Raw genomic sequence first — 14484 nt, forward strand, 5'->3', positions numbered from 1 at the left:
GCTGCAAGAAGTATGTGAATAATGGCTGCCTTTTACTTCGTGGACCACATTTCCGAGGATTGGCCTGGTGACTGATTACAGGTAAAGTGTCTGCTTTAAAGAATGGTCCTACTAGTCCAGTTCTCTATTCAAGGACTCAACAATGCTGTCACCTCCAGAGACTAGAACATCCTACTTATTTCTCTGACTGTCCCTTTTTATTACAGAGCCCTTGTTGTGAGTCCTTGTTGTGAGCCCTTGTTGTGAGACTTCATTTAGTTCTAATTCTTGCTCCTACTGACAAATTCCTGGGCCCATTTCTTCAATAGCAAATGCCTTCTGGAACAGCATACATCATTGGCCCTTACTGATATTGACAATATCAGCTTAAAAATCTCATTTTATCTTTATATAGTCATATTGTTTTGCAACCCCCACCTGACATATAGCTTTGGCAGATGTAGCCAGACACATACTGTCTTTAAATCCAGATGTCTCTGCAGTAGTCAAGAGCTCTGTATTCTACAAATTCTTGTGTGAAGGAGGTACATTTGTCACTCGACAGAGTGATGGTGAAACAGCAATTCAAGGACCCTGCCCAGAAACCAATGCAACATTTTGTTATGCTCCACAAAATGCATTGCTAGTTAACTCAAATTTGTGTCACTCTCAGTAAGAAGGGTTTTAATGGCACATCATAACCTTGCTGAAGGGTAAATCAACATCATCAACTTACATTACAAACACCAACAGTTTCCCAGGTACTGAGCTAGATTCTAGAGTTATATAAAAGGAAATGAACCCCTGCCCTCAAGGATCTTACAGATGAGTTCTAAAAGTTCTAATTCATGTTTGAGCATCGTAGCTGATACTAACATTGACATAATTACCATTGGGATTAACACATCATATAAGTGCCATCATGACACTCTCAATTCCAAGAATAGGACTGAATCCTCTTGGATTTAGTAGATATGGGGTGTCCAAGAAAGATGAAGTCCTTATGGATGTGACCTTGAGAGATATAAATGCTACCATGGCTCTCAGATATACAGTGAAAGGACTGAAAACATCTAGGGTTGGAGGAGAGAGGATCTTTGTATATTCAGCTTTATTGTCAAGTTTTATGGACTGATTCATAGATTAGGCTGGAAAAAAATTTCTGTGACCTTTGGTCTATGGACAATATGTGAGATAGTGAAGCACATTTGAGAAGATAGCTCTCACAAGTGTACTTCTCATTTATCATAACGTGTGATAAAAGATCACCCAAATATACTTACCATCTGTTCCTTCACTGTTTTTGCTTCTTTTATTGCGGCGAACACGCCTTTCATCTTCAGAGTATGATTTTTCCTCAGGGAAGAAGAAATTCAGAAGGGCCATCTACAAAAATAAAAAGTAGATGAGTCAAAGGTTGACCCTAGTCAACCATAGCTAACATAAAAAAAAAACTGGCTTTCTTTAGACAGTCTACCTTCACCTTAAATCTGTGTGTCTAAAACCTGAGCCCATCTTCTCCATTGTACAAATATATTTCATTTTTGTGGGCATAAAATAGCTTTATTTTTATTGCAAAACTTTAAATAATATAAAAATATAAAGTCACAAAAATCTTGTCTCTCCGAGATAACCACCATAATATTTCTATACATATATATTTTTTACCTAAGTGAGAATATTTTCATTTAGTTTTATACTGCTTATAGCCTGCTTTCTCCACTCAACCATATATTTTCTATGGTCCAAATAGATACATGTCTATTATTAATAGCTACATTGAATTTCATGCTATGGATGTGCCATCATCGCCATCAGTTATTATTCCTTATTATTTAATTTAATTTATTATTTTTTCAACATAGTCTGTAGCATTGTCTCAGAAGACTTTAGTGATTCATCACTTTCATAGAACACCCAGTGTTCATTCCAACAAGTTCTCTCTTTAATGCCCATCACCCATTTAGCCCATCCTCCCCACCAACCTCCCCTCCAGCAACCCTCAGTTTGTTCTCTGTAGTTAAGGGTCTCATGTTTGCTTCCCTCTGTTTTTATCTTATTTTTTTTCCTTCCCTTCCTCTATGCTGATCCATTTTGATTCTTAAATTCCACATATGAGTGAAATCATATGATATCGATTAAGTCTTTGGCTTATTTCACTTAGTATAATACAGTCTAGTTCCACCCACATTGTTGCAAATGGCAAGATTTCATTCTTTTTGATTGCTGAGTAGTGGTTCATTGAATATATATACCACATCTTCTTTATCCATTCATCAGTCAATGAACATTTGGGCTGGGCTCTTTCCATAACTTGGCTACTGTTAATAGTGCTGCTATAAACACTGGGGTGCATGTGCTCCTTGGAATCGGCACTTTTGTATCCTTTGGATAAATACCTGGTAGTACAATTTCTGAGTGGTAGGGTAGTTCTATTTTTTTTAAAGATTGATTGATTGATTTATGATAGACACAGAGAGAGAGAGAGAGAGAGAGAGAGAGAGGCAGAGACACAGGAGGAGGGAGAAGCAGGCTCCATGCCGGGAGCCCGACGTGGGACTCGATCCCGGGACTCCAGGATAGCGCCCTGAGACAAACGCAGGCGCTAAACCGCTGAGCCACCAGGGATCCCCGGGTAGTTCTATTTTTAACTTTTTGAGGAACCTCCATACTGTTTTCCAGAGTGGCTGTACCAGTTTGCATTCCCACAAACTGTGCAAAAGGGTTCCCCTTTCTCTGCATCCTTGTCAACATCTGTTGTTTCCTATGCTGCTAATTTTAGCCATTCTGACAGGTGTGGGGTGGTATCTCATTGCGGTTTTGAGTTATATTTCCCTGATGATGAGGGATGTTGGGCATCTTTTCATGTGTCTGTTAGCCATCTGGATGTCTTCTTTGGAGAAATGTCTGTTCATGTCTTCTGCCCATCTCTTAACTGGGATTTTTTTATTTTGGGGGCATTGATTTTGATAAGTTCTTTATAGATTTTGGATACTAACCCTTTATCCAATATGTCATTTGCAAATATCTTCTTCCATTCTGTTGGTTCCCTTTTAGTTTTATTGTTTCCTTTGCTGTGCAGAAGCTTTTTGTCTCGATGAGGTCCCAGTAGTTCATTTTTGCTTTTGTTTCTCTTGCCTCCAGAGATGTGTCTAGTAAAGAATTTGTGGCAGCTGAGGTCAAAGAGGTTACTGCCTGTTTTCTTTTCTAGGATTTCAATGGTTTCCTGTCTTACATTTAGGTCTTTCATCCATTTTGAATTTTTTTAAATGTATGGTATAAGAAAGTGGTCCAGTTTCATTCTGTGTGTTGCTGCTGTCCAGTTTTCCCAACACCCTTTGTTGAAGAGATTGTCTTTTTTCCCATTGGATATTCTTTCCTGCTCTGTTGAAGATTAGTTGACCATATAGTTGTGGGTCTATTTCTGGGTTCTGTATTCTGTTCCGTTGATCTATGTGTCTGTTTTTGTGCCAGAACCATACTGTCTTGATGATTACAACTTTGTAATACAGCTTGAAGCCTGGGGTTGTGATACCTCCACTTTGCTTTTCTTTTTCAACATTACTTTGGCTATTTGGGATCTTTTGTGGTTCCATACGCATTTTAGGATGGTTTGCTCTAATTCTGTGAAAAATGCTGGTGGTATTTTGATGGGGATTGCAGTAAATCTGTAGATTGCTTTGGGTAGTATAGACATTTAACAATATTTGTTCTTTCAATCTGTGAGCATGGAATGTTTTTCCACATCTTTGTGTCCTCTTCAGTTTCTTTCATCAGCATTTTATAGTTTTCAGAGTCCAGGGCTTTCACCTCTTTGGTTACATTTATTCCTCGGTGACTTATGGTTTTAAGTGCAATTGTAAATGGGGTGTACTCCTTGATTTCTATTTCGGGAGCTTCATCATTGGTGTACAGAAATACATTAAGGTTATATCCTGTGACTTTGCTGAATTCATGAGGCAGTTCTAGCAATTTTTTGGTGGAGTCTTTTGAGTTTTCTACATAGAGTAGCATGTCTTCTTTAAGGAGTGAAAGTTTTGGCTTCTTCCTTGCTAATTTGGATGCCTTTTATTTATTTATTTTTTGTTGTCTGATTGGTGAGGCTAGGGCTTACAGTAGTATATTGAACAACAGTGATGAGAGTGGACATCCTTGTTGTATTCCTGATCTTAGGGGAAAACCTTTTAGTTTTCACCATTTAGGATGATGTGATCTTTGGGTCTTTCATTTACTGCCTTTATTTTATTATGTTCCTTGTATACCTACTTTCTTGAGGGATTATATCAAGAAAATATGCTGTACATTGTTAAATGATTTTTTGCATCTATTGAGAGGATCATATGGTTCATGATCTTTCTTTTATTAATGTAGTGCATCATCACTACATCAATTTGTGGATGTTAAACCACCTTTGCAGCCCAGCGATAAATCCCACTTAATCATATTGGTAGTATCTTGTCAAGAATTTTTGCATCGGGGAGAGGGGCAAGATGGCGGAAGAGTAGGGTCTCCAAATCACCTGTCTCAACCAAATTACCTAGAAAACCTTCAAATTATCCTGAAAATCTATGAATTCGGCCTGAGAATTAAAGAGAGAACACCTGGAATGCTACAGTGAGAAGAGTTCGGCTTCTATCAAGGTAGGAAGACGGGGGAAAAAAGAAATAAAGAAACAAAAGGCATCCAAGGGGGAAGGGCCCCGCAAGGAGCCGGGCTGGGGCCCGGGCGATTGTCCTCGGGACAGGAGAGCCCCGTCCCGGAGAAGCAGGAGCTGCACCAACCTTCCCGGGCAGAAAGGGGCTCGCAGGGAGTTGGAGCAGGACCCCAGGAGGGCGAGGATGCCTTCGGACTCCCTGGGACAGTAACAGAGCAACTGCGCACCCAGGAGAGTGCGCCGAGATCCCTAAGGGCTGCAGCGCAAACGGCGGGATCCGGAGCAGCTCGGAGGGGCTCGGGGGCGGCTCAGTGAAGGGGGATGCGGGGCGGGAGCGGGAATCCAACATGCAGGCCCCAGAGCACAGGGCGCCGGGACACAGCCCAGGATCCGGCCTCCCCCCGGGACAGGCAGAGGCCGGGAGGGCCCAGGACAGCAAGGACGCTCCTGCCAGAGCTGAGCAGATCAGCGGCCCCACCCCCGGAGCCTCCAGGCTCCTGCAGACAGAGAGCTCTGTAGTTACTGCGGGAGCTGACTCCAGGGCTCCAGAGCTGGCCGCCGCCACAGGGGTTGTTCCTCCTGTGGCCTCACGGGGTAAACACCCCCCACTGAGCCCTGCACCAGGCAGGGGGCAGAGCAGCTCCCCCAAGTGCTAACACCTGAAAATCAGCACAACAGGCCCCTCCCCCAGAAGACCAGCTAGATGGACAATTTCCAGGGGAAGCCAAGGGACTTAAAGTACACAGAATCAGAAGATACTCCCCCGTGGTTCTTTTTTTCTTTTTTCTTTTTGTTGTTGTTTTGTTTTGTTTTGTTTTGCTTTTTGTTTCCTTCCCCCACCCCTTTTTTTTCCTTTCTTTCTTTTTCTTTCTTTTTCTCTTCCTTTTTTTTTCTCTTTCTCTTTTGTTTCCTTCTTTCTCTCTTTTTCCCAATACAAATTGCTTTTGGCCACTCTGCACTGAGCAAAATGACTAGAAGGAAAACCTCACCTCAAAAGAAAGAATCAGAAACAGTCCTCTCTCCCACAGAGTTACAAAATCTGGATTACAATTCAATGTCAGAAAGCCAATTCAGAAGCACTATTATACAGCTACTGGTGGCTCTAGAAAAAAGCATAAAGGACTCAAGAGACTTCATGCCTGCAGAATTTAGAGCTAATCAGGCAGAAATTAAAAATCAATTGAATGAGATGCAATCCAACTAGAAGCCCTAACGACGAGGGTTAACGAGGTGGAAGAACCAGTGAGTGACATAGAAGACAAGTTGATAGCAAAGAGGGAAACTGAGGAAAAAAGAGACAAACAATTAAAAGACCATGAAGATAGATTAAGGGAAATAAACGACAGCCTGAGGAAGAAAAACCTATGTTTAATTGGTGTTCCCAATGGCGCCGAAAGGGACAGAGGGCCAGAATATGTATTTGAACAAATTCTAGCTGAAAACTTTCCTAATATGGGAAGGGAAACAGGCATTCAGATCCAGGAAATAGAGAGATCCCCCCCTAAAATCAATAAAAACCGTTCAACACCTCGACATTTAATAGTGAAGCTTGCAAATTCCAAAGATAAAGAGAAGATCCTTAAAGCAGCAAGAGACAAGAAATCCCTGACTTTTATGGGGAGGAGTATTAGGGTAACAGCAGACCTCTCCACAGAGACCCGGCAGGCCAGAAAGGGCTGGCAGGATATATTCAGGGTCCTAAATGAGAAGAACATGCATCCAAGAATACTTTATCCAGCAAGGATCTCATTCAAAATGGAAGGAGAGATAAAGAGCTTCCAAGACAGGCAGCAACTGAAAGAATATGTGACCTCCAAACCAGCTCTGCAAGAAATTTTAAGGGGGACTCTTAAAATTCCCCTTTAAGAAGAAGTTCAGTGGAACAATCCACAAAAACAAGGACTGAATAGATATCATGATGACACTAAATTCATATCTCTCAATAGTAACTCTGAACGTGAACGGGCTTAATGACCCCATCAAAAGGCGCAGGGTTTCAGACTGGATAAAAAAGCAGGACCCATCTATTTGCTGTCCACAAGAGACTTATTTTAGACAGAAGGACACCTACAACCTGAAAATAAAAGGTTGGAGAACCATTTACCATTCGAATGGTCCTCAAAAGAAAGCAGGGATAGCCATCCTTATATCAGATAAACTAAAATTTACCCCGAACACTGTAGTGAGAGATGAAGAGGGACACTATATCATACTTAAAGGATCTATCCAACAAGAGGACTTAACAATCCTCAATATATATGCCCCGAATGTGGGAGCTGCCAAATATATAAATCAATTATTAACCAAATACTTAGATAATAATACACTTATACTTGGTGACTTCAATCTAGCTCTTTCTATACTCGATAGGTCTTCTAAGTACAACATCTCCAAAGAAACGAGAGCTTTAAATGATACACTGGACCAGATGGATTTCACAGATATCTACAGAACTTTACATCCAAACTCAACTGAATACACATTCTTCTCAAGTGCACATGGAACTTTCTCCAGAATAGACCACATACTGGGTCACATATCGGGTCTGAACTGATACCATAAGATTGGGATCGTCCCCTGCATATTTTCAGACCATAATGCCTTGAAATTAGAACTAAATCACGGGATCCCTGGGTGGCGCAGCGGTTTGGCGTCTGCCTTTGGCCCAGGGCGCGATCCTGGAAACCCGGGATCGAATCCCACATTGGGCTCCCGGTGCATGGAGCCTGCTTCTCCCTCTGCCTGTGTCTCTGCCTCTCTCTCTCTCTCTGTGAGACTATCATAAATAAAAATAAAAATTAAAAAAAAAAGAACTAAATCAGAACAAGAAGTTTGGAAGGACCTCAAACACGTGGAGGTTAAGGACCATCCTGCTAAAAGATGAAAGGGTCAACCAGGAAATTAAGGAAGAATTAAAAAGATTCATGGAAACTAAGGAGAATGAAGATACAACCGTTCAAAATCTTTGGGATGCAGCAAAAGCAGTCCTAAGGGGGAAATACATTGCAATACAAGCATCCATTCAAAAACTGGAAAGAACTCAAATACAAAAGCTAACCTTACACCTAAAGGAGCTAGAGAAAAAACAGCAAATAGATCCTACAAACAGCAGAAGAAGAGAGTTAATTAAGATTCGAGCAGAACTCAACGAAATCGAGACCAGAAGAACTGTGGAACAGATCAACAGAACCAGGAGTTGGTTCTTTGAAAGAATTAATAAGATACATAAACCATTAGCCAGCCTTATTAAAAAGAAGAGAGAGGAGACTCAAATTAATAAAATCATGAATGAGAAAGGAGAGATCACTACCAACACCAAGGAAATACAAACGATTTTAAAAACATATTATGAACAGCTATACGCCAATAAATTAGGCAATCGAGAAGAAATGGACGCATTCCTGGAAAGCCACAAACTACCAAAACTGGAACAGGAAGAAATAGAAAACCTGAACAGGCCAATAACCAGGGAGGAAATTGAAGCAGTCATCAAAAACCTCCCAAGACACAAGAGTCCAGGGCCAGATGGCTTCCCAGGGGAATTCTATGAAACGTTTAAAGAAGAAACCATACCTATTCTCCTAAAGCTGTTTGGAAAGATAGAAAGAGATGGAGTACTTCCAAATTCGTTCTATGAGGCCAGCATCACCTTAATTCCAAAACCAGACAAAGACCCGACCAAAAAGGAGAATTACAGACCAATATCCCTGATGAACATGGATGCAAAAATTCTCAACAAGATACTGGCCAATAGGATCCAACAGTACATTAAGAAAATTATTCACCATGACCAAGTAGGATTTATCTCCGGGACACAAGGCTGGTTCAACACCCGAAAAACAATCATTGTGATTCATCATATCAGCAAGAGAAAAACCAAGAACCATATTATCCTCTCATTAGATGCAGAGAAAGCATTTGATACAGCATCCATTCCTGATCAAAACTCTTCAGAGTGTAGGGATAGAGGGAACATTCCTCAACATCTTAAAAGCCATCTACGAAAAGCCCACAGCAAATATCATTCTCAATGGGGAAGCACTGGGAGCCTTTCCTCTAAGATCAGGAACAAGACAGGGATGTCCAGTCTCACCACTGCTATTCAACATAGTACTGGAAGTCCTAGCCTCAGCAATCAGACAACAAAAAGACATTAAAGGCATTCAAATTGGCAAAGAAGAAGTCACACTCTCCCTCTTCGCCGATGACATGATACTCTACATAGAAAACCCAAAAGTCTCCATCCCAAGATTGCTAGAACTCATACAGCAATTCAGTAGCGTGGCAGGATACAAAATCAATGCCCAGAAATCAGTGGCATTTCTATACACTAACAATGAGACTGAAGAAAGAGAAATGAAGGAGTCAATCCCATTTACAATTGCACCCAAAAGCATAAGATACCTAGGAATAAACCTAACCAAAGAGGTAAAGGATCTATACCCTCAAAACTATAGAACACTTCTGAAAGAAATTGAGGAAGACACAAAGAGATGGAAAAATATTCCATGCTCATGGATTGGCAGAATTAATATTGTGAAAATGTCAATGTTACCCAGGGCAATATACACGTTTAATGCAATCCCTATCAAAATACCATGGACTTTCTTCAGAGAGTTAGAACAAATTATTTTAAGATTTGTGTGGAATCAGAAAAGACCCCGAATAGCCAGGGGAATTTTAAAAAAGGAAACCATATCTGGGGGCATCACAATGCCAGATTTCAGGTTGTACTACAAAGCTGTGGTCATCAAGACAGTGGGGTACTGGCACAAAAACAGACACATAGATCAATGGAACAGAATAGAGAATCCAGAAGTGGACCCTGAACTTTATGGTCAACTAATATTCGATAAAGGAGGAAAGACGATCCATTGGAAGAAAGACAGTCTCTTCAATAAATGGTGCTGGGAAAATTGGACATCCACATGCAGAAGAATGAAACTAGACCACTCTCTTGCACCATACACAAAGATAAACTCAAAATGGATGAAAGATCTAAATGTGAGACAAGATTCCATCAAAATCCTAGAGAAGAACACAGGCAACACCCTTTTTGAACTCGGCCACAGTAACTTCTTGCAAGATACATCCACGAAGGCAAAAGAAACAAAAGCAAAAATGAACTATTGGGACTTCATCAAGATAAGAAGCTTTTGCACAGGAAAGGATACAGTCAACAAAACTCAAAGACAACCTACAGAATGGGAGAAGATATTTGCAAATGACGTATCAGATAAGGGCTAGTTTCCAAGATCTATAAAGAACTTATTAAACTTATTAAACTCAACACCAAAGAAACAAACAATCCAATCATGAAATGGGCAAAAGACATGAGCAGAAATCTCACAGAGGAAGACATAGACATGGCCAACATGCATATGAGAAAATGCTCTGCATCACTTGCCATCAGGGAAATACAAATCAAAACCACAATGAGATACCACCTCACACCAGTGAGAATGGGGCAAATTAACAAGGCAGGAAACAACAAATGTTGGAGAGCATGCGGAGAAAAGGGAACCCTCTTACACTGTTGGTGGGAATGTGAACTGGTGCAGCCTCTCTGGAAAACTGTGTGGAGGTTCCTCAAAGAGTTAAAAATAGACCTGCCCTACGACCCAGCAATTGCACTGTTGGGGATTTACCCCAAAGATACAGATGCAATGAAACGCCGGGACACCTGCACCCCGATGTTTATAGCAGCAATGGCCACGATAGCCAAACTGTGGAAGGAGCCTCGGTGTCCAACGAAAGATGAATGGATCAAGAAGATGTGGTTTATGTATACAATGGAATATTACTCAGCTATTAGAAATGACAAATACCCACCATTTGCTTCAACGTGGATGGAACTGGAGGGTATTATGCTGAGTGAAGTAAGTCAGTCGGAGAAGGACAAACATTATATGTTCTCATTCATTTGGGGAATATAAATAATAGTGAAAGGGAATAGAAGGGAAGGGAGAAGAAATGTGTGGGAAATATCAGAAAGGGAGACAGAACGTAAAGACTCCTAACTCTGGGAAACGAACTAGGGGTGGTAGAAGGGGAGGAGGGAGGGGGGTGGGAGTGAATGGGTGACGGGCACTGGGGGTTATTCTGTATGTTGGTAAATTGAACACCAATAAAAAATAAATTAAAAAAAAAGAATTTTTGCATCCATGTTCATCATGGATATTAGTTTGTAATTCTCCTTTTCAGTGGGGTCTTTGTCTGATTTTGGGATCAAGGTAATGTTTGCCACCTAGAATGAGTTTGGAAGTTTTCCTTCCATTCCTGTTTTTTTGGAACAATTTCAGAAAAATAGGTATCAATTCTTCTTTAAATGTTTGGTAGAATTCCCCAGGAAAGCCATCTGGACTCTTGTTTATTGTGAGATTTTTGATTACTGATTCAATTTCTTTTTTTTTTTTTTTCTGATTCAATTTCTTTGCTGGATATGGGTCTGTTCAAATTTTCTACTTTTTCCTGTTTCAGTTTTGGTAGTTTATGTTTCTAGGAATTTATTCATTTCTTCCAGATTGTTCAATTTGTTCACATATATTTACACATAATAATATTCTCTTATAATTGTATTTGTATTTGTATATTGTACAGTGTTTGTTCTGATCTCTCCTCTTTCATTTGTGATTTTATTCATTTGGATATTTTCTCTTTGGCTAGGGGTTTATCAATTTTGTTAAGTTTTTCAAAGAACCAGCTCCTAGTTTCATTGATCTTTTCTATTGTTTTTGAAATTTCTATATCACTTATTTCTGCTCTAATCTTAAATATTTCCCTCCTTTTTTTGGCTGGGGGCTTAATTTGTTGTTCTTTTTCCAGCTCCTTTAGGTGTAAGTTTTATGTATATTTGAAACTTTTCTTGCTTCTTGAGGAAGGCCTATATTGCTATATACTTGCTTTTATGACTGTCTTTGCTGCATCCCAAAGGTTTTTGGGTGTTGTGTTTTCATTTTCTTTTGCTTCCATGAATTGCTTTATTTCTTTAATTTCCTGGTTAACTCATTCATTCTTTAGAAGGATATTCTTTAACCCCCAAGTGTTTATGGTCTTTCCATTTTTTTTCCTGTGGTTGACTTCAAATTTCAGAGTGGTGTGATCTGAAAATATGAATGGTATGATCTCAATATTTTTGTTCCGGGTGACACCTGACATGACACCCAGTTCATGATCAATTCTGGAGAATGTTCCATGTGCACTCAAAAAGAACATATATTTTGCTGCTTTAAGATGAAATGTTCTGAATATATCTGTTAAGTCCACCTGATCCAGTGTGTCATTCAAAGCCATCAATTCATGGTTGACCTCCTGTTTAGAATATCAGTCCATTGCTGTGATTTGGGTGTCAGAGTCCCCTATTGTCATTGCATTATTATCAATGAGTTTCCTTAAGTTTGTTATTAATTGATTTATATATTTGGCTGCTCCCAAGTTGGGGGCATAAATATTTACAATCATTAGATCTTGTTGGATAGACCCTCTACTATGATATAGTGCCCTTCTTCACTTCTTATTTCAGTCTTTGGTTTAAAATCTAGTTTGAAAAAATAAAATAAAATAAAATCTAGTTTGTCTGATTAAGTATGGCTATTTCCACTTTCTTTTGATGTCCATTAGCATGATAAATTGTTCTCTACTCCCTCACTTTCAATTTGGATATGTCTTTGGGTCTAAAATTGCTTTTCTAAGCAGCACAATGACGGGTCTTATTTTTTTTTAATCCATTCTGATACTCTCTGTCTTTTGATTGGAGCATTTAGTCCATTTACATTCAGAGTAATTACTGATAAATATGAATTTACTGACATTCTATTACCTGTAAAGCCACTGTTCCTTAGATAATCCCTGTTCCTTTCTTTCTTGCTTTTGGTCTCTCTTTCCCACTCAAAGGATCCCCTTTAATATTTCTTGCAGAGTTGGTTCAGTGTCCATAAACTCCCTCAGTTTTTGCCTGTCTTGGAAACTCTTTATCTCTCCTTCTATTCTGAATAATAACCTTGCTGCATATAGTATTCTTGGCTGCATATTTTTCCCATTGAACACATCGAATATATCATGACACTTTCTTCTGGCCTGCCGTGTTTCTGTGGATAGGTCTGTTTGCTAACCTTTTATTTCTACCCTTGAAGGTTAATGATCTTTTGTCCCTCACTGCTTTCAGAATTCTTTTTTTTTATTTCTCAAGTTTCACTATAGTGTATCTTTGTGTTGACCTATTTTTGTTGATTTTTAAGGGGAATTCTCTGTGCCTCTTGGACTTGAATGCCTATTTCCTTCCTCAGATTAGGGAAGTTTTCAGCTATAATTTGTTCAAATAAACCTTCTGCCCCCCCCCCCAACTCTTCTTCTTCTGGTACTCTTATGATATGGATATTATTGTGCTCTGTGGAATTGCTGAGTTAGCTAAGTCTATATTCATGACCTAATAGTTCTTTCCCTCTTCTTTTTAGCTACATTATTTTCCATAATTTTATCTTCTGTATCACATTTATATTCCTCTACTTTCATCCTCATTGTGATTACATCCAGTTCGTTTTGCATATCAGTTATACCATTAAAAAAATTAAATTTTAAAAGATTTTGTTTATTTAATAGAGGGGGAGAGAGCACAAGCAGGGGGAGTGGCAGGCAGAAGGAGAGGGAGAAGCAGACTCCCCGAGGAGCAGGGAACCCACTGTGGGGCTTGAACCCAGGACCCTGGGATCATAACCTGAGCTGAAGGCAGACACTTAACCCACTGAGCCACCCTGGCACCTAGTTATAGCATTTTTTATTTTGGCCTGACTAGTTCTTAGGTCTTTTATCTTTACCCTCAGGGGTTCTCTGGTGTTTTCTATATGTCTTTCAAGTCCAGCTACTATTCTTATGACTATTGTTCTAAATTCTTTTTTTTAAAGATTTTATTCATTTATTCACGAGACACACACACACACACACACACACAGAGAGAGAGAGAGAGAGAGAGAGAGATGCAGAGACACAGGCAGAGGGAGAAGCAGGCTCCATGCAGGGAGCCCGACATGGGACTCGATCCCGGGTCTCCAGGATCACGCCCTGGACCGAAGGTGGCGCCAAACTGCTGAGCCACCGGGGCTGCCCCCTAAATTCTTTTTTCAGCTATATTGCTTATATCTGTTTTGAGCAAATCCGTGGCTGTCATTTCTTCTTGATCTTTCTTTTGAGAAATCCTCCATCTTGTCATTATGTCCTGGTTTCTGTCTTTTGTGTGTTATGAAAGTTTGTTATGTTTCCTGCTCCCGAGATTAATAGTATATTAAGAAGGGGTCATACACTGTCCAGGGCCTGGCACTTCATGAAGTGTTTCTAGTATAAGCTGTGTGCACTCTGATGTTGTGTTTTGGCAGCTCTTTTCTATATTCAGTCCTCTGCAGAGTTCCTCGTTGCTTGCAGTGGGCATTTGCACTTTTAACTAGGTGGCCTTTTATTTGTTTGTTAAAGTCTGTTAAAAAAAAAAAAGCCTGATCCAGGAAAAAAGTAAAAGGAATAGCAAACAACCAAACAAAAAACTATAAGCCTGATTATAAAGAAAAAAAATGAGGAAAAAAGAAAAGAAAAAATAAAGAAGCCTAATCCAAAAAAAGAGAAAAGGAAACAAACCAACAAATGAAAAAAAACACTAAAAGACTGATTCCAAAGAAAAAAGAAAAATAGAAAATAAATACTAGAAGAAGAAGAAGAAGATGAAGAAGAAGAAGAAGAAAAGAAAGAAAGAAAGAACAAACGAACGAGCTTGGTCCAGAACTGAAACTGACACTTTGGATCACTCTATGATGACTTGTACATGCAGGGTGCTTGTGTTGGTCTTCTGAGGGAGAGGCCCCCACTGT

The 14484-nt window shown here is 39.7% G+C and overlaps 1 protein-coding gene across 5 annotated transcripts in view; it reads right to left on the minus strand.

Moving 5' to 3' along the window:
• EDA (ectodysplasin A) overlaps nucleotides 1-14484 on the minus strand; it is a 429425-nt gene that overhangs the window by 125878 nt on the left and 289063 nt on the right. For all 5 annotated transcript variants that reach the window (XM_077890361.1, XM_077890360.1, XM_077890358.1 and 2 more), the window contains exon 2: nucleotides 1263-1365. In XM_077890361.1, coding sequence (XP_077746487.1) covers nucleotides 1263-1365 — 103 coding nt within the window. The remainder of the gene's footprint in view (nucleotides 1-1262; nucleotides 1366-14484) is intronic.

Source organism: Canis aureus, chromosome X (assembly GCF_053574225.1).
Source record: "Canis aureus isolate CA01 chromosome X, VMU_Caureus_v.1.0, whole genome shotgun sequence".
Taxonomy (NCBI): domain Eukaryota; kingdom Metazoa; phylum Chordata; class Mammalia; order Carnivora; family Canidae; genus Canis; species Canis aureus.